Source organism: Loxodonta africana, chromosome 19, assembly GCF_030014295.1.
Source record: "Loxodonta africana isolate mLoxAfr1 chromosome 19, mLoxAfr1.hap2, whole genome shotgun sequence".
NCBI classification, from domain to species: Eukaryota; Metazoa; Chordata; class Mammalia; order Proboscidea; family Elephantidae; genus Loxodonta; species Loxodonta africana.
This window is the reverse complement of record NC_087360.1, coordinates 22,720,719-22,740,687: the sequence shown is the minus strand read 5'-3', so window position 1 is coordinate 22,740,687 and position 19,969 is coordinate 22,720,719. Positions and strand designations below refer to the sequence as shown.

The 19,969-nt window shown below is 55.9% G+C and overlaps 1 protein-coding gene across 7 annotated transcripts in view; it reads right to left on the bottom strand.

Moving 5' to 3' along the window:
• Positions 1–99: 99 nt before the first annotated feature.
• Positions 100–19,969, bottom strand: part of CABIN1 (calcineurin binding protein 1) — a 192,771-nt gene continuing 172,901 nt past the window's right edge. For all 7 annotated transcript variants that reach the window (XM_064272401.1, XM_064272406.1, XM_064272405.1 and 4 more), the window contains 8 exons: positions 17,971–18,134; positions 16,856–16,952; positions 15,192–15,863; positions 8,391–8,465; positions 6,649–6,931; positions 2,308–2,451; positions 743–969; positions 100–592 (listed from right to left, as the gene is read on the bottom strand). In XM_064272401.1, coding sequence (XP_064128471.1) covers positions 449–592; positions 743–969; positions 2,308–2,451; positions 6,649–6,931; positions 8,391–8,465; positions 15,192–15,863; positions 16,856–16,952; positions 17,971–18,134 — 1,806 coding nt within the window. In that variant the 3' untranslated portion in view covers positions 100–448. The remainder of the gene's footprint in view (positions 593–742; positions 970–2,307; positions 2,452–6,648; positions 6,932–8,390; positions 8,466–15,191; positions 15,864–16,855; positions 16,953–17,970; positions 18,135–19,969) is intronic.

Sequence of the window (19,969 nt, the reverse complement as noted above, 5' to 3'; positions counted from 1 at the left end):
CCCTGAGGGGAGCTGCAGGGAGCCCCAAGCCTGTCCTGGCTACCCCCCAGGAGAGGAAAGAGACAAAGACAACTGTTACATCTTTATTAGAAAAGAAATTAAAAAAAAAAAAAAAAGGACATGGGGTGAGCCCGGTCCCCGAGTAGCTCTGCACCGTGATGGCTGCCTCAGGCGGGGTGCGGGGGGATTTATAAAGGTGAGATTTCATGAAAAAGAACGCCGGCCCTGCTGTCCAGATGACCACCTCCACGAAGCTCAGTCAGCCGCCTCCTCCTGGGCACCAGGATCTCCTCCTGGCATGGTGGCCCAAGATCTGTTGCCTTGACCCCGGAAGCAGGAGGACCCAGTGAGGGGGGAAGGGCTGCTGAAGAAGGGCCCCAGTGGGCCTCAGCCTTGCCCTGGGCCGGGCCAAAGGAGTGTCCCAGTGCCTGGGCAGGATGGGCCCCCCTCAGATGTCCATGTAGTCATCATCCTCATCTGTCTCACTTTCCAGCGAGGACTCCTGGCTTGATGTCTCCAGGACCTCCAGGGCCGGCTGGCACAGGGTCTCCTTCCTCACATTGGCAGCTGACTGGGCAGACAGGATGGCCGACTGCAGATGGGGGGAGGGCAGGCACTGGTCAGGGGCGGCGAGGCTCCCACTTCGGAGCCCCTCTGTAACCTGAACCCCCCCGTTTGCTCCCCCCTGCCCCAAGGGGGCTCTCTGTAACCTGCTCGCTCCCCCCACCATCCCCATTGTCACCTTCAGCTTCTGCTTGGTCTCCTCTGAGATGCTGCCTTTGGGCGAAAGCAGGGTTGGGGTGGGCGGTGTGACAGTGATCTCGGGAGGGAACTTGGTGGCAGCCTCCGGGATGACCAACTTTGGCATGTTGGGCAGCAGACGTGGCTTGGCCCTGGTGGAGTCGGCTTTGCCTGGGGGGCCCCCAGGTGGCTGGACGCCCCCACTACTTGGGGCCTTGGAGCCAGAGGCTGTGGCGGGGAGGGAACGTGGGGCAGAGCCTTGTGACAGGCTCCAGAGGCCCAGCCCCTCTCCCTAGGATTCCCTCTAGAAGACAGAGGCACCAGAACACCCCTCCCCTGTTGCCTGGACTCCCTGCTGCCTTCACTTAGCCCTGGCTCCAGCCCACCCACCATGCTGACCCAGTCCAGCCCAGGCCTCCTCCCTGGCTGCCTGGCTCCCAGGCCCTGCAGGAACTGACAGGCTCTGAGCTGTGCACCCCAGGATGCAGCTGTGCGTTCTGCGTGCCTCGGCCAACACCCTGCCCCCCAGGGACTCACAGGCCCTCCAGCCTGTGCACAAAGGTGCTCAAACAGTCCTGAACCATCCCAGGGCTGGGCTGGAGGGGACGACAGGCAGCCCAGGCAGGGTCTAGACTAGGTTGATAGCCAGGGGCTGCTCTCCTTTGCGCTCCTGGACAAGCTGGGCAGTGTGCCCAGGGCCTCGAGGAGGTGGGTGGTGCAGGCTGCAGATGAGCCCGGCAGCTGTGGGGACCATGCACTGGGAACAAGTGTGACCTGGCTGGGCTCCACATTACTGCCCCGCCACGGCTTTAAAAGGAATGGGGTTCATTTCCTGCCCACGGTGGCCCTCGGCAGCTGGTGCCAGTCCTGCCAACCTGAATGGTCCTTGGAGGCCTTAGCCAAGGAGTCCCAGGGGCCAGGCATGGTCCTGGCTGGCGGGGCGCTGTCGGGAACAGGTTCGGACCCCATACTTGGGCTAGGGTAGTAGCTCAGCTGCCCATGGGGATGCTGGCCTAACCCATCAGTGTCTCACTCCTCCTCACGTACCTGCCCTCCCAGCCCCTCTGGGTGTGCCCCCACCCAGTCACAGCTAGGCAGCCTCAGCCTTGTGGGGCAGAGGCCTGGTTTTTAGCTGACCCTGCATGGCCAGAGCGAGTGCTAACCCTTGGGAACCACCTCCCACCCCCATCCCCAGTGCCTTCCTCTGTGAAGCAGCAGAATGAGACATTCTCAGGGCCCTTCTCTGGGCAAATTCCAAGTCCTGGCTTTCTCCTCCCCCCCTCTTTGCCACAGCCCCCAAGCCCCTCAGCCAGGGCCTCCTTTCCCCACCTGGCTCCCTGCCCACCCTTCCCAGCCTTGCCTCCACCCATACCAACACCCACGCTTACCCCTCAGTAGCCCCCCTTCCTCTGTACCTCATGTCCACTGAACCCTGCACAGGCCCCTGTCCTCCACACAGGCCCAATGTGTGCATGTGACCTCGTGCCCACCCCAGGCCTCTCTGCCCACACACCCAGCGCCCATCCGGGGGCCTCAGGGAATGCCCAGCGCTCCCATCCGCCTTACCCTGGCTGCAGGTGGGCTCAGCAGCTATCAGGGGGGTGGCCTCCGCTGGGGGCACTGCAGATGCTGGCTTCACCTGCTGGCCGTGCCGGGGCTCCTGAAGTGTGAAGCTGGCACCCTCCGCCACTCCTGCCAGCTCTTCTCCCTCTGGGGGGACATGGGAACCAGCTGAGGGCCACATCCTTACCCATTCACAGAGGCAGGGCCGTGGGGGCCTCTGGCAGGTGGGTGCCAGGTCTGCCCTGCCTTCTGCTCTTCTCCCCTGGGGTCACACACGTCTGTGGCTTGGTCGCATGGCAGAGCAGCAGGATGGGACTACACTGCTGGTGACCCTGCTTGGGGCAGTTCTCCACCTCCAGATGTGGGGTCCTTGGACTTGCAGGTGTTTGGAGGCCAGGCAGGTCCTGGCAGAAACTAGCCAGAAGTGGGTGGGTGGACCGGAAGCACAATGGTGAGCAAGATGCCACAGTCCACGGTCCCTCCATTAACACACATCCCATAGCAGTTGAAGCCTCCTGGGCAGAAAAGTGTCTGCTTCCCCCACTAGCTAATGTAAGGAGTACTCAGAACCTTGACCAAAAACCAAATCAACTGAGACTGAAGGGACAGAGCAGCATGCTGGTACCACTCTCCAGCTGGGCCCGACCACACTGTCCCTCGCAAGAGGCAGGGACAGTACCAGCTGTGCCACCTTCACCTGGATCCTCAGAGTACCTCAGCCAGCACAGTGGAAGAACTGCCATTGGGCCATGGCCACTCTCAGGCTTCCCCCAGCCCTGCTTCACCTGCCTCCAGGGTCCCTCACCACCCTGGCTCTTTGCCTCCATTCAGGTCAAGTTGGCAGTGCCCTACTTTGCCCACTGAATGCCCACTGCAGCAGGTGAAGCTGGCCTCTCCTGGGCCCAGGCGCTCCTGGGACATGGATGATGATGGGACCTGGCAAGAAGCTGCCTGTCCCCTTCCACCCCACCCCATGTCTGGTCCTAGAGGACACAGCTCCTCCTGGGAGCTGTCCAGCCCCAGAAAGGTCTGGGACCACCCAGGGACACACCCCTCCTCCAAGTGTCCTTCCGCCATCAGCCCTTTGGTCCCCATGCAGCCCTGAGGGAGCAAGGTCAGGCCAAAATGTGGTGGGAGCAAGGGACTGGGCAGGGAGTCATTTAGTTGGGTTTTGGAGAAGGAAATATAAAAGGATCAACTCTCCCAGCTGAAGTGTTTGTCAGAACACACTGTTCCCTAGATCCCACAGACAAAAACATGTGAACTACAGCCTGGGCCTGCCTGAGGCAGGCAGATGAGAGGACAGTATAGGAGGGGAAAGCCTCGGGGTACCCCACAAGCCCACCCCTGGTAGTCCAGTCCGCAGAGCCCCTACAATGTGCCAGGGTGGGTCTGTGTGATCAGCAGTACATGGTAAGCTGATGGGAAGGCAGCCCCCATAATTAGGTCACAGAAGACACAGTGGGGCCTTTCCCCTGCTCTCATGGGTCACTCACTTGGTGGAGCCAGTGCCAGCTGTGAGCACCCCCAGGCAGCCTGTAAGAAGGCCCACCTGGGAAACTAAGGCCTCCAGCTGAGACTGTGAGTGAGCCTGGGAGCAGACCCTCTCCAGATGAGCCTTCAGATGACTGCAGCCCCAGCCTGATCTCCACCCCGGGAGACCCTGAGCCAGAAGCATTCCACTACGCCTCTCCTGAGCTCCTACCCCTTAGAAACCACAAGATAACGCTGAAGACCGGAGTTGACGCTGAAGGCCCACCCGCCGCATGCTGTGTCCTCACCGAAGGCCTGTCCACCTGCCTGCACGCCTCACAGAAGGCCAGCCTCACCCCTGCCGCATGCTGTGTCCTCACCGAAGGCCTGTCCACCTGCCTGCACGCCTCACAGAAGGCCAGCCTCGCCCCTGCCGCATACTGTGTCCTTACCGAAGGCCTGTCCACCTGCCTGCACGCCTCACAGAAGGCCAGCCTCGCCCCTGCCGCATACTGTGTCCTTACCGAAGGCCTGTCCACCTGCCTGCACGCCTCACAGAAGGCCAGCCTCACCCCTGCCGCATACTGTGTCCTCACCGAAGCCCTGTCCACCTGCCTGCACGCCTCACAGAAGGCCAGCCTCGCCCCTGCCGCATACTGTGTCCTTACCGAAGGCCTGTCCACCTGCCTGCACGCCTCACAGAAGGCCAGCCTCGCCCCTGCTGCATGCTGTGTCCTTACCGAAGGACTGTCCACCTGCCTGCATGCCTCACAGAAGGCCAGCCTCACCCCTGCCGCATACTGTGTCCTTACCGAAGGCCTGTCCACCTGCCTGCACGCCTCACAGAAGGCCAGCCTCGCCCCTGCCGCATGCTGTGTCCTCATCGAAGCCCTGTCCACCTGCCTGCATGCCTCACAGAAGGCCAGCCTCGCCCCTGCCGCATGCTGTGTCCTTACCGAAGCCCTGTCCACCTGCCTGCACGCCTCACAGAAGGCCAGCCTCACCCTCCGGCAGCATCTGTGGTTTGCTGCTGCACTGGGACGGGGGTAGGGAGGTTCTGCGATTAGCCATGTAACCTTGGGTGTCTCGTTTCCTGACTCATCTGGAAACAGGACTGCTGCTCCGGGCAGGAATGTCTGGCAGGAAGACCAAACTAAAGCCCCTCATCAGCTGTGACCCAGGGTTGCTGCACCTGCAGGCATGTGGCCTGACTGGGGACTGAGGTGGGAGTCCTCCCTCTCTTGTTCTGTCCACCAGGTCAAGCAGAGGGCAAGATGGCCTGAGGTAGATAGGAGATGTAGGGACAGGACTGGGTCTTCGTGTAGTGAGTGACCCACCTCCACCAACTGACTTTTATTCAGACCGTGGGCTCCCCCATCACTGCGCTTTGTAATCACCACCACCAAAACCTGTACCTGTGCCCATGCTGACTACGCACCAGGCACTGCTCTAAACCCTCAGTGCTCTGTCTCTACTACATATTATCTTACACAGGAAACGAAGGCAAAGAAAGAAAGGTCATGTGGTGGCGGAACAACCCTCATAGGTCTTCAGCTGCCCTTTGCCCCGTACCCTTCAGAGCCATAGGAGCTGACCCAAGGGAAAGTGACCCTGCCTCCCAGGGCTGGAGACCCTGCACCTTCACACTCCTCCAAACGAACCGGTGGCAGTGTCAGGTAGAGAGACTGCAGGACAGAACAACAGAGGGAGAACCACACCTCAGCCTCCAGTCACGGACTCAGGTCACAGCTGATGAGGGGCTCTTAGGCCAGACTTCCTGCTGGGCACTCCTGCCTGGGGTGGTCCTCTCATCTTTCAGTCAGTAGGAAACGACACACCCAAGGTTACACGGCTAACCACAAGCCCAGACATTGCTGGGAGGGAAGGCAGGCCTTCTATAACAACCTGGTATGGGGAAATGGCTTGGGTGGCAGTAGAGGCCAGGCCTGTGGAGCAGGGTAGAAGGGAGGGGAGGACGTGCATGGAGGGCCTGGGAGGTCCGTACATCCCTGGCTGCCGCCATGGCCCAGGCTGGTCACTCCTGGCTCTGTCAGCTGGTGAGATGAGCCAGTTGGGGGCAGTAGAAATGAGGGCCCAGCAAGGTGGGTGCGACAGAGCAGAGGCCCAGGGCCATCAGTGCCCACCCGGCATGACCCTGGGACCTGGACACCAGCAGGGGAGCCCTGGGTGGAGACAGACCCCAGCTGGCAGTAGACATGCCCACCTGCTCCCCTTAATGCCCTTAATGCCCCCACCAGAAGCCCCAGGCTTGCAGCTGTCCTGGCCCCTCAAGCTGCCACGTCCTGGGCTGTAGGAGCAAGGGTACCCATGGATGAAGCCTCAAGGCCCACTACAACCTATGCCCGCCCCCTTCACCTTCCTGCAAACCAGCTGCCCTCTGCTGGCCCTGCGAACTGCTTGCTCGCATCAAGGCCTGGCATCAGGGTCCTGAATGTTGCATAGGTTGGACACTCCTTTCTTCCTACCTGACCAGTCTGTCCTCTATTTGTTGTAAGGCTTGTAGGGCAGAGAAGCTGCTATGCCGGCAAGCATGCCGGTGATGATGTTCCTGCCTTCCTCCTCCCACCCCATTCTACAGGTTGGGACCACGGCAGCGAGGGTGAAACTAGGAGAGATGGACACAGGGTGTGCTGGCCAGGCCTGTACCAGCTACCAACTCACTGGTGGCTGGCAAGGGCACAAATGGCCTGCCTACCCCCACATAGTTCTGACGATGTGTTGCCCTCCTCCCTCTTCCTGTCAGCTGGCAGGGGGCTGTCAGGACCTGCTCGTGGCTCTATGGGGACCCAGCCTGCCCTGGTCCCTAGCAGCACGAGCGCCACAGCCAGCAGGTAGTAGGGTAGGACTCACCTGGGGCCAGAGACGCAGCGCTGGGGGTGGCCTCAGGCCTGTGTAGCCTGGGGGGGCCAGGGTCCTTAGCTGGGTCAAGGGCGGAGGTTGATGCACAGGGCAGGCAGCTGATAGTGGCCATGGTGGCAGCTGGGGCAGGGCGGAGCTTAGCGTGGCTGTCGCTGGTCCGTTGGAGGGTGTCAGCTGGTACGGTGTCAGGGGTTGTGGGTGCTACCGCTGTGGGGAAAAAGTTCTCTCGGCTATCTTTGGGGTGCTTTGGGGTGGTGGGAGTGTCCCCGGCAGCCTGTGAGGACAGAGAAGAGGCGAGGAAGGCTTGGAGGGCAGGTCTAGCGTGCAGGAGGGTCCTTGCTGAGCAGCCTGCCAGCACTACCCCACAAGCATGGGGGAAACACCATCTGGAGGCCGCGGTAACTGGCCTGGAGAACTGCTTCCCAAAGGCCAGTAGGGAGGGTCCTGAGGGAGCTGGGGAGACCACCGCTGCCCCACCCTAGTGTGGCAAGGAGGGGCCCCTGCAGCCTGGCTTCCTGCCTACCCCTGCCACAGGATATTGTTCCTAGGCTTTTCTGGTTCCTTTAATGGGGCCACTCCCTGCCACCATAGTCCACCCTTTCAGGATGGGTGTCACCACCAGCTCTCACAGAAGCAAGCAGGTGGGGGCAGCAGACCCTGCAGTGGCCTCTCTGTGAGCTGAGCCCCCACCCTGGCTCAGGATACTCAATACCCACACCTGCCACCCTATCTGGACTAGTGCGGGATCTGACCCTTTCCAGGGGCCCCAGGCTCTGCGAGGGCAGCCTGCTCCCCCCAGTGTCTCTGTCCCTTCTGACACCTGCTTTGCTGGAAAATGCCCCAAGCCCAGCTCCACATGGTGGGGACATGCTGGCCTGTGGACAGCCCGCTCCGTGTTGGTGCTCCTGGGTCAGCCTCCTATGCTGGAGGACAGACTCTGCAGGTGTATCCAGCGGGGGAGCTGCTAGCATAAGCAGTCACAGGGGGTGGGGAAGGAGCGAAGGGGGCGGGTGCTGGGCCCTGTTCTCACTCAGGACTGGCCTCCAGCGGTGACGACAGCATAGGCTGCCATAATGACAGGGCATGCTGCCAGCAGGGAACACTCCTAAGACGGTGGTGGCTCTGAGTACATTATGGGTGGGCTAGAGGCAGTCCAGGCCAGTGGTAACTAACTCACCTTTCCACCCACAGGGTCTCCCAGCTCCCCTGACAGGCCAGGCCAGGCCAAGCCAGGTGCCAGGTACAGTGCCCAGTGGGTTTGGCTTATGGGGGGCAGAAACGATAGCCCCATTCCCGCCTCCTCCAGGAAAAGGTCTACCCTGGTGGGGCCAAGGGAGATGTGGGCTGTAAGGGGCCACACACGCAGCCCTCTTCAGAGGGTCTGGGGCACAGGAGAGGCCTCCTCCTACCCATGGGTCCAGGCGGCAGGCGGGTAGGACTATCCTCCCCACCCCACTGTCTCCCTTGGTGGGCTGTGCCTCGCTCCCAGCCCCTGCCCCCATTCAGCCAGCTTGCTCTGTCTTGCCCTGCAGACCCCAGCTCCACCATCACTTCCTCCACCTTCCACCCTTCCAGGTGATGTTAGCTGGGTGGGCACCATCCTCCCTGAGGGGCAAGGGGGCCCCTTGGGCACACACTTGGCAGGTCAAGGTCGGGGCCTGGGACTCTAACTCACTGTGGTAGAGGTTCAGACACTGGCTGCAGCCAGGGGCTTGGTGCAGAATGGGGCTTACCTGTCTCTGGGCAGAGGCCCCAAGGTGGACTTGACAGAACTTCACAGCCTGCTCCAGTGCTGCCTCCTCATCCACCTAAGGAGGAGATACTGTGTCAGAGACCTGGGCTGGGAGGCCAGCTTCCTCCCCTTGCTGAGCAGCACAGGGCACCCTGTACCTGGACTGGTCTGCGGGGGCCCTAAGGCTCAGGGACTGCCCACCTACACCATGGCTGACCCCACTGGCCCTACCTCAGCCCTGCCTGGGACACTAGGACAGGTACCTTATCTATCTCCTGGGCAAGGGGCTGGGAGGGGGGTTGGCCAAGGTCCCATTGCACCACGCTGGTGCAAGCCTGCACTTGGGCTGTCCCTCTGGCCATTTCTGTGGCTGTGTCACTTACATCATCAATGGCTAAGGCTGACCAGGAGGGTCAGGGTTCCAACCACGCCTTCAGAGTGTGGCAGAGGCCCAGGCATGAAGGACGGTGGAGTCTCTGAGCCTGAAGGCACCCCTTAAGGAGGCAGGATGGAAGGCCATAAGCAGAGAAGGCCTTTCAGAATCTGCGGTCTGGCTGCTGCGCAGGTATGATGGAGACACCCTGGTCAGCAAGGAGGTCTGACAGTGACACCCTACATGGGGTCAGCAGGGCCCTGGACAGGGCAGTGGGTGGGCAGGATAGTGCTGGGACAGGCCAGAGGGCAGCAGGGTGGGAACAAGACCAACTGCACCAGCAAGAAAAGCAATACTTTCTAATTGATCAGCAACATAAGCTGGCAGAAGTTAGAGTGGAAGCTGGTGAGGTGGCAACCGAACAGGCCCTTTGAAGTGCAACCCACGAACGGATACAACTGAGAAGCGGTAACCAAGAGCTTTCAAGTTCTGGGGCTTCTTTCCATGGAAAGAGCTTCAGAAATAGAGAAAAAAGTATGTGCTTGGTACATAAAAAATTTTTTTTAATATAAAAAGGGAGGTACACAAAGAGGAGCTCAAACCATCCAGTCACATCTACTTGAAGCCATAGCTACCTGATAATGACAGTCAAAAGCTGAGGGGGCTGAGGAGGAAGCATGCCGCCATGTGAGGACATGGCTAGGGGACACTAACACACCAAAGGATGGACACACACACTCACACAGATGGACACAACGCACACACACAGATGGACACGTAACACACACAGGGATGGGCACATACACACACAGATGGACACATACGCACACACACGGATGGACACATACATTCACACACACGGATGGACACACACAGAGGGACACATACATTCACATATGGACACACACACACAAAGATGGACACACACATGGATGTATGCATACACACACACTCACATATGGACACATACACTGTCAGAGATGTACATGTATATTCACACTCACATATGGACTTATTCACACACAGAGATGTACACATACACTCACATATAGACACACTCAGCAATGTACACATACACTCACTCACATATGAACACATACACAGAGATGTACATACACACTCACAAATAGATGGACACACATGGATGGACACACACACATGGATGGACACATACACTCACACATGGACACATACACTCACACACGGATGGACACACACTCATACACACGGATGGACACATACACTCACACACACGGATGGACACATACACACATGGATGGACACATACACTCACACACGGATGGACACATACACTCATACACATGGATGGACACATACACACGGATGGACACATACACTCAGACACACGGATGGACACATACACACACACACAGATGGACACATACACTCACACGGATGGACACATACACTCAGACACATGGATGGACACATACACTCACACGGATGGACACATACACTCAGACACATGGATGGACACATACACTCAGACACATGGATGGACACATACACTCAGACACATGGATGGACACATACACTCACACGGATGGACACATACACTCAGACACATGGATGGACACATACACTCACACGGATGGACACATACACTCAGACACATGGATGGACACATACACTCACACGGATGGACACATACACTCAGACACATGGATGGACACATATACTCACACACACATACACTCACATGCCCAGTTTCAGCCTCATGGAAAACAATGACATATGAATGAGAGAAGTCCAGAAGGAGCTGCCTACCAGAATGCACCCAGAGGCTCCATCATGGTAGACGGGTCAGGAGTCCCAGTTACCTCTGCTGGGTTTGATGAGATGTCTAATGTGGTCTCATTTCTTTAAAAGTTGAATATGTTGTTCTTGTGGGCTATTGTTGAATCAGCCCCTGACTTATGGCGACCCCGTGCACAACAGGATTGGACTGTTGTGATCCGCAGGGTTTCCATTGGCTTATTTTTGGAAGTAGAGTGCCAGAACTTTCTTCCCAGTCTGGAAGCTCCACCGAAACCTGTTCAGCATCACAGCAACACTCAGGCCTCCACTGACACGGGCAGTGGCTATGCATGAGGTGCGCTGGCCAGGAATCAAACCTGGGTCTCCACGTGGAAGGCAGCGCTCTCTACCACTGAACCACCAGTGCCCCTATAAAGGTTGAATACAGACTTTTAAAAAGCTTACTGTTTTTCCGACTCTAAAATTATCCTATGCCATCCTATTGTCGTACTGCGGGGGCTTGCGTGTTGCAGTGATGCTGGAAGTTATGCCACCGGTAGTGAGGTACCAGCAGGGTCACCTGTAGTGGACAGTTTTCAGCTGAGCATCCACACTAGGACAGACTAGGAAGAAGGACCTGGCAGTCTACTTCTGAAAAGAATTAACCTTATGAATAGCAGCGGATCTGTTGTGTTGTTAGTTGTCCTCAAGTTGGTTGCGACCCTATGCACAACAGAACGAAACACTGCCCGGTCCTGCGCCATCCTTACAATTGTTGTTATGCTTGAGCTCACTGCTGCAGCCACTGTGTCAATCCACCTCGTTGAGGGTCTTCCTCTTTTCCACTGACCCTGTACTTGCCAAGCATGATGTCCTTTTCCAGGGACTGATCCCTCCTGTCCAAAATATGTAAGATGCACTCTCGACATCCTTGCTTCTAAGGAGCATTCTGGTTGCACTTCTTTCGGGACAGATCTGTTCGTTCTTTTGGCCATCCATGGTATATTCAATATTCTTCGCCAACACCACCATGCAAAAGCATCAATTCTTCTTCGGTCTTCCTTATCCATTGTCCAGCTTTCACATGCATATGATGTGATGGAAGATACCATGGGCCGGGTCAGGCGCGCTTTAGTCTTCAGAGTGACACCTTTGCTTTTCAACACTTTGAAGAGGTTCTTTGCAGCAGATTTAACCAATACAACACGTCTTTCGACTTCTTGACTGCTCCTTCCATGGCTGTTGATTGTGGATCCAAGTAAAATGAAATCCTGAGCAAATAATCCGAGAAGCTAGACTATATGAAGAATGGGGCATCAGGATTGGAGGAAGACTCATTAACAACCTGCGTTATGCAGATGACATAACCTTGCTTGCTGAAAATGAAGAGGACTCAAAGCAATTATTGATGAAGATAAAAGACCACAGCCTTCAGTATGGATTACATCCCAACATAAAGTAAACAAAAATCCTTGCAACTGGACCAATAAGCAACATCATAATAAATAGAGAAAAGATTGAAGTTGTCAAGGATTTCATTTTACTTGGATCCACAATCATCGCCCATGGACGCAGCAGTCAAGAAATCAAAAGATGCATTGGGCAAATCTTCTGCAAAGGACCTCTTTAAAGGGTTGAAAAGCAAAGATGTTACCTTGAAGACTAAGGTGTGCCTGATCCAAGCCATGGCATTTTCAATCGTCTCATATGCACGTGAAAGTTGAACAATGAGTAAGGAAGACCGAAGAACTGATGCTTTGAATTGTGGTGTTGGTGAAGAATATTGAATATACCATGGACTGCCAAAATAACAAACAAATCTGTCTTGGAAGAAGTACAGCCAGCATGCTCCTTAGAAGCAAGAATGGCGAGACTGCATCTTACAAACTTTGGACACGTTGTCAGGAGGGATCAGTCCCTGAAGAAGGACATCATGCTTGGTAAAGTACAGGGTTAGTGAAAAAGAGGAAGACCCTCAATGAGATGGACTGACACGGTGGCTGCAATAATGGGCTCAAGCATAACAATTGTAAGGATGGTCCAGGACCGGGCAGTGTTTCATTCTGTGGTACACGGGGTTGCTATGAGTCGGAACCGACTTGACGGCACCTAACAACATCAGACACAACTAAAAATGCATGAACAAAAGAAGATAAATTAGTAACTGGGACTTCCTAAAAATAAAATATTGATGCTCATCAAAAGACTTTACCAAGAGAGTAAAAAAAGAACCTACAGACTGGGAAAAAAATCTTTGGCAGTGTCATATCTGATAAACATCTTATCTCTAAAATATATAGAAAACGTCAATAACTCAACAATAAAAAGAGAAATAATCCAGTCAAAAAATGGGCAAAGGACTTGAAAAGACACTTCACTCTTTGTTTAGCTAACAAACACATGTAAAGATGCTTGAGATCATTAGCCCTTAGAGAGATGCAAATCAAAATGACAATACGATACCATCTCACCCCTGCAAAAACAACACTGATCAAAAAAACAGAAAACAACAAATGCTGATGAGGTTGTGGGGAGACTAGAACTCATATGCTGCTACTAGGATTGTAAAATGGTACAATCACTACGAAAAACAGTATGGTTATTTCCTTTCAAAAAGCTAGAACTAGAAATACCTTATGATCCAGCAATGTCACCCCAGGTACACATCCTAGAGACATAAAAGCAATGACACGAATAGACATGTGCACACCTATGTTCATTGCAGCATTATTCACAATAGCAAAAAAACAGAAACAATCTAAGTGCCCATCAATGGATGAATGCATAAACAAACTGTACATGCATACGGTGGAATACTATGCAACTATAAAGAGTAACAAGAAGTCCATGTAACATCCTATAACGTGACTCAATCTGGAGGACATGCTGAGTGAAACATGTCAATCACAAAAAGACAAGTGGTCCCACTATTATAAAAAGTCAGGAATAGAACACACAGGGAGCAATGTTCTTTGATGGTTACTAGGGATGGAAGGGGGAGGGTGGGAAAATCACTTTCTAGATAAAATAGTAGATACTTATTACCTTTTGTGATGGGAAAGACTATACCAATATAGGTGAAGTCTGTACAACTTCACCAAGGTAAATGAAGACACTAAGAGGTATGCAAGAATAAGGGACAGTTTCAGCCAATGCTATAACATAAATAACTTTGTAACAACAGTAATAACAACCAAAAAATATGGGTGTAGTTACATAGGTAGATATGCATGCACATATCTGTATAGGAAGGCACATGTGAGTATACGGGTATGCAGGTATAGCTGTATCTGTAGGCATATGTATATACGTGTTTATGTGTGCCACATGGAAATGCTGGTGGCGTAGTGGTTAAGAGCTATCGCTGCTAACCAAAAGGCTGGCAGTTTGAATCCACCAGCGCTCCTTGGAGCAGTTCTACTCTGTGCTATAGGGTTGCTATGAGTCAGAATCGACTGGACGGCAAGGGGTTTGGTTTTTTTTGGTGTGCTACGTATACATTCACATATGTAATAAGGCACACAGGGGCACAGTTCTGGAGAATTCCTAGACATATCCAAACAGCTGGAGGGACTCGTTTACTCAAATAGCAGGCTTAATTAAGATCACACCTTCTTGGCACATCTCAAGTCAATTGGCATAACACACAGTTCATAAAGATAATGTTCTACATCCTAGTTTGATAAGTAGAGTCTAAGGTCTTAAAAGCTTTTGAGTGGCCATCTAAGACAACTACAGTTCTCTACTCAGCTGGAACAAAAGAGAATGAAAGAAACCAAAGACTCAAAGAGGAAACCAGTTCACAGGACTAACAGCCCACACATACCATGGCCTCTTCTAGCCTGAGACCAGAATAACTAGGCGGTGTCTGGCTACTACTACCAACCATTTTGACCGGGACACAACAGAAGGTCCCAGACAGAATGGGAGAAAAATGTAGAACAAAATTCATATTCCTAAAAAAGACCAGATTTACTGGACTGACAGAGACTAGAGGAACCCCTGAGACTACTGCCCTAAGATACCCTTTGAACTTGGAACTGAAGCTACTCCTGAAGTCACCTTTGAGGCATCTAATAGATTATCTTATAAAATAAACATCACCCATGAATAATGTGCTCCCTTAATCAGCTATATGAAACCAAACAGTCAACATTTACCCAAAGGCAAAGATGAGAAAGCAAGGAGGAGCAGGGAAGCTAGATTAGTGGAAACAGAACAAACAGAATGGAAGTAATGAGAATGCTGACATACTGTGAAAACCATAACCAGTGTCAAAGAATAGCCTGCATAAAAATTCTTAAATGTGAACCTGATCTGCTGTGTAAACTTCCACCTAAAACACGCTATTAAAAAAAAAAAAAATCCCATGCTCATTGCAGAAAACCTCAAACGTAGGAAAGTGACAGCAGGAAGGGGTGGGAGTAACACCTAAAGCCCCCCAACCCAGACTGTAGCGCTCTGGGTGTTGACGCACTCCTCCAAGAGAATATGAACACGAAGCATGAAGGTTCTGCTTCAGACTGGCCTTTGGGTGCCCCGTCCCCAGCCCTACCCTGGCCTCACCACCTCCCTAATCCTTGCCCCGCCCCCACCCCATCCCACCCCCACTGTCATCCCAGTGAAGCCCCTCACCCACCCGACCCCACAGCACAGTCTGTGCCCTGTCACCTGCTTGATGAGCATGTAGGTCTCAGACATGATCCTTTCGATGCGACCCAGATCATAGGCCACACCCTTCTGGCCCTGCTGCCACACGCGGTAGGCATCCAGCAGGAGAGTCTTGCCTGACTCCGAGTCCTCCAGAAGCTTCCTCTTGCGGCTGGACTTCGGGGCAGGCTCCTCTGGAGGGCCTGCCCTGTGCCCTGGCACCAAGGGGGTGGGGGCTGGTGGGGCTGGTAGGGCAGAGGCGGGCAGGGCAGGCTGCTGCCGGGCACTGATGCTCAGCTCCTCCAGCGACAGTTCGGTTGGCCGGCTCTCAGGGCCCCACTCCCGTGAGGGACGACCCAGAGGCAGGGGAAGTGCCCGCTCTGCATCAAGGCGACGAGCAATGACCTCGTCAGTGTCCATGGGCTCTGTGGAGCCAGCCCGGGGGCTCTCCTTGTCCCTGCGTTCCCCACTCTGGTCTCCACCGTCGCCTGCATCCAGGGTCACAGGCCGGTGGTTGGGGGGGGTTGCTTTGCCCCCTGGCTCAGCTCCTGGCCCTGAGCCATCAGCCAGGGGAAGCTTCTTGGGGTGCTGGAGGCCCTCCTGGCCATCCTCAGGGCTGGCCTTGTGGGAGATGTCCGTGGTCATCCTGGTTCCGGGGAGGCCACAGGCCTTGGGCCCTGGGCGTTCGGATCCCTACAAGGAAATGGAAGATTAAAAGAGCCTCTGTCCCTGGGGTCTGCACCCCAACAAAGCTCCCTGGGCGCCAGGCCAGCCACTCAAGACGTCTGCCACTCAACACCACGGGGTTCTGTACATCTTCTAGCCATCAGGGCTGAGTCCTCATGTATTGGAGGAGCATGCTGGCCCGAGACCTACTGGAGGAAGGCCTCCCCTCTCCAGACCCAGCTGCACTGGGAGGGTTTCCTCAGCCTTGGCCATTTGAGCCCCCTGGGCAGCCCTGGACACTGTTGAAGGGGACTCGCCTGTAGGCACCCAGTGAGCTGAGCTGCTGTGGCTCTCATGTGTCCCCACCTGCACTGTGTGGTGTGGGGGTGGGGTGAGGACACCCCCAAGCTCTGGCACTGTCCTGGGCCCCTGTACCACACCCTGGCCAGCCTGCCTGGGCAGGGGGCTCTGGGGCCAAACTGTCAGTGCAAATCCCAAAGCACCCACCCGCTACCCTGGTTACTTAACCTCCTAAGCCTCAGTTTCCTCAGCTATAAAATGGTGATGGATGTACCTGCCCTGGAGAAGGAGAGAGAAGTACATGTGTGCACAGCACCTCTCATGGGTCTGCTCAGCCCCTAGAGCTGACCGTGGGGAGGGCATCGTCAGCAAAGCTATGAGCCCAAACGCAGGACAGGAGCCCTGGGTTGGGTGTGATGCTCAGAGCTTGGGCCCTGTCACACTAGTGACTACAGTGCTGCCCCCATGGTATCAGTGATAACACCCCACCTGGTGCAGTGTGTCAGCTTCACAGGTGAGGCTCACGCTCAGAGACACAAGGATCTGCCTGAATGGCTGTGTGTAGGTGCGGAGTCTGGACCCCATTTGGGATGGACCTGGATGCATGTTCAGGGGCATGTGGGGGAGAGCATGGTGCATTGGAAGGGCCGAAGTGGGAGGGTGATGCAGGGGTAGCAGTGGGGAGGCATGGGGTCTCTGAGCACAGGCAGGCAGCGTACCTCTGCAAGCTCACTCAGCGTGTCCTCCAGCACCTTCACGGTGAGGATGAAGGCCCGCTGTGCCAGGACCTGGCGGTCAGCATCACGCAGATACTTCCTGCAGAGGACAATAGGGCCCCAGATAGCACATCGCTCAGCAGTGAGCATGACTGGGTGAAGGCCCCTTCCCTGAGGCCCTGTCCCTTAGCCTCCCACCTGCCTGGGCTCTGCTTTCCCAGAAGCCTCCCGGCCCTAGCGCAGTGTACACCTGTGGCCTCGGCATCTGCATGCTGTTCTGTGCCGCCTAGGCCTGGCTGTTTGAGTCTCCAACACACCTCTGGCTCAGCTCCTGGCATGATACCTGGCAGCCATAGGTGATGCAGCAGTGAAGAGGTGTAGCGGGGCTGGCCCAGAAGGTGCCTGCTGGCCTGACCAGCAGTGGAGGGCCTCACAGCCTGGCCCAAACCGTGTCGGAGCTGTGTCTCTCCCAGGGTGCCCTCATGCCCCTGTAAATGGCAACTGTGACGCCTCCCCTGTCCTGTCTGCCCTTTCCTGGGGGCAGGGTCCCTTTGAGGCTGTTGTCGCTGGCCCTTGCCTGGGGCACTATGGCACAGTTTGAATGCCTGTCCTCCTCACATTAACAGCAGCTCTATTAGCCCCGAGTTGGGGGAGCAGGAGGAAAGAAAGGGTAGGCAGCTCCAAGTCTCAATGTGGAGACAGAGTTCAGAGGAGCATTCAGGGCAGGGTGGTACCATTTACATTTAGACACTGGGATAGAGGACCCTGAGGAGGGCTGTCCAGGCCACCTGGCTGCACATGCATACCCAGGACTGGCCACCACCTGTGCTCTAGCTCTGGGTCCCTGATCAGTGGGCATGACTGGCTGAGTAAGCAGGTGGAGAAACTGGTCTGGGCTGCAGACCCCAGCTGGTGTACCCATCCCGACTGCAGCATCCCCATGGGGGCTGCCTGGCCCCTGGCCTGGTGGATGGCATTCACTTTCACTGATCCAGCCCCTTGGCCCCCAGCCCCATGGTGGGCTATATTCACTTGCCCTGGCCTGGACTGACAGGCTGCACTCACTTTGCCCTAGTCTGGTCACTGACACCCTCGAACCCCTGGTGGGTGGCACTCACTTGCCCTGGTCGGGTGTGCGCTGCAGCATGGAGGACACCTTCAGCAGGGTGCTGTGATCCCGTAGCTGGGCCAGCACCTTCAGCAGCAGCACAATGGAGCGGTTCATGTGCCAGGCGAAGCTGCCTGGCCGGTCGATCTCGTCCACGGGGATCCGCCAGATGCCCTGCAGGCAGGTAAGGGGTGTGAGCAGGGCTGCCCAGAACCAGGGGTTCCCATAGTCCGCCCTGGAGCCAGGGGACATCTGCCTGGTCCAGTGAGCCTGCCCCTCTCCACTGGCCCACACCCTGGGGTCCCTACAGCTCTAGGGAATGATGCTTGGCCAGGAAACCCTGCCCCTCTCCACTGGCAGACGCCAGCCTCACACAGATGGCTCCTTCTTGGTATCCCAAGGAGGACTGGAGTGCTGCAGCCCCACTTTCCCCAACAACAGCAACCTGGCAACAACAAGGACCTGCAAACCCTCCTGAATGGCTGTGTTGCACACATTTACTTGATACGTCTCCCTAGGTGGCACTTGGGCCACGCCTGATCTAATGTGGTGACGGTGAGGGCCCAGGACATTTGTCTCTCCGCATAGGAGAAGTCTGGCCATAGGATCAAGTCCTAGGGGTGGGACTGCCTGCCACATTGGACAGTTTACTCTGGCACGGGCCCTCCCCACTCTGTGATGGCCAAGTCGGCTAGCTCCACACCCCCACTGAGCCTGCCATGATGTTTGACCACACTCGGGGTTCAGCCAAGGTTTGGGGATGGCACCAATGTCCAGGACTGACTGAAGAGTGATGCAAAGTCTCGTGTCTGGAAGGACTGAGGCTTCGGTGCCACACTCTAGGAGTCCCGTCTCTGTGGTGGGACCCCTCGGGCCTGGGAGGACTTGGCTCCCAGATGGGTCCCTGGAGCCCACATTCTGGAGAAGCTCCTGTTCTAACGGACACACGGCCTGGCCGCATCACTGCAGTGAGGGCTCTGGGGCAAGACTACCAGCTTGTGGCCATGCTGGGTGTACAGGCAGCCCTGCACCCACCTGGAGCAACAGTTCCAGGAGGGAAGCCAGGATACTGCTGTCCTAAGCAAGCAAGGGCCCGAGAGGGGCTTACAAACCTCTGCCTGGACCCCCTGTGGCTCTGGGTCCAACCGCAGAACCAGGCTAGGACACTGGGCAAAGTGATAGCCTGGCTTGCCTAGCGATGGAGAGACCCTCTGGGCAGGGTGGGATGGCATGGAAGTCTACAGCCACCCTCCACCCCAGCAGTGCTAAGCAAGGTTGTCAAGTATACCCCGAATGGACAACACCAGGGAGCTGAGGCTGCCCACAACCAGGAGGCTTATCAATGCTGCACCTCCCACCCAGGCAGATGCCGCTCTGCTGAGGGGATGCTGCTCAGAAGGCATAAGGGACGATGTGCTGAGAAGCCTCCCAGCCTGCAGAGGCCAGAATCCCAGGCTCTGGCACCCGCCCTCTGCCTAGTGTGATGGCAGCGGGGGGAAGGTGCTGTCCCAGCCACCCCCATCCCCAGTGACAAAAGACTAAGGAAGGGAATGGCCCCTTTAAGGCCCCACAAAGACATGCTCATGGTGTCCTCATGACAGGGAGCTCATAGAGTTGGGGTGACTCTGCCCAGGCCACACAGCACAGGTGTGAGTTCCAGGCCAGTTGTAGGCCCACCTGACTCCAGATCCCATCTCTCCATCGCACCATAGCTTTGTGGATAGGGGCGTGCTCCCAATGGGCCTGCCAAGGGAAGGCCTTCCCCCAACCCCCACCAGCACCACTCCCCGCAGCTACAAGAGCTCTTCCCACACCATACAGGCGGGTCACACCCATATGTTACCATCTTACCCCTCTCAGGAGCAGGGAGGGCCTAAGTAGCTCTCAGTGAATCCCCACCCCACCCTACCCCCCAAAGGCAGGTGGTGTTACTCCCCCCTGCCCCCTACAGACAGAAGCCTCTACTAGGGTAGGATGGGCCTGGGATAAGGATGCTGCCTGCCCTCCTT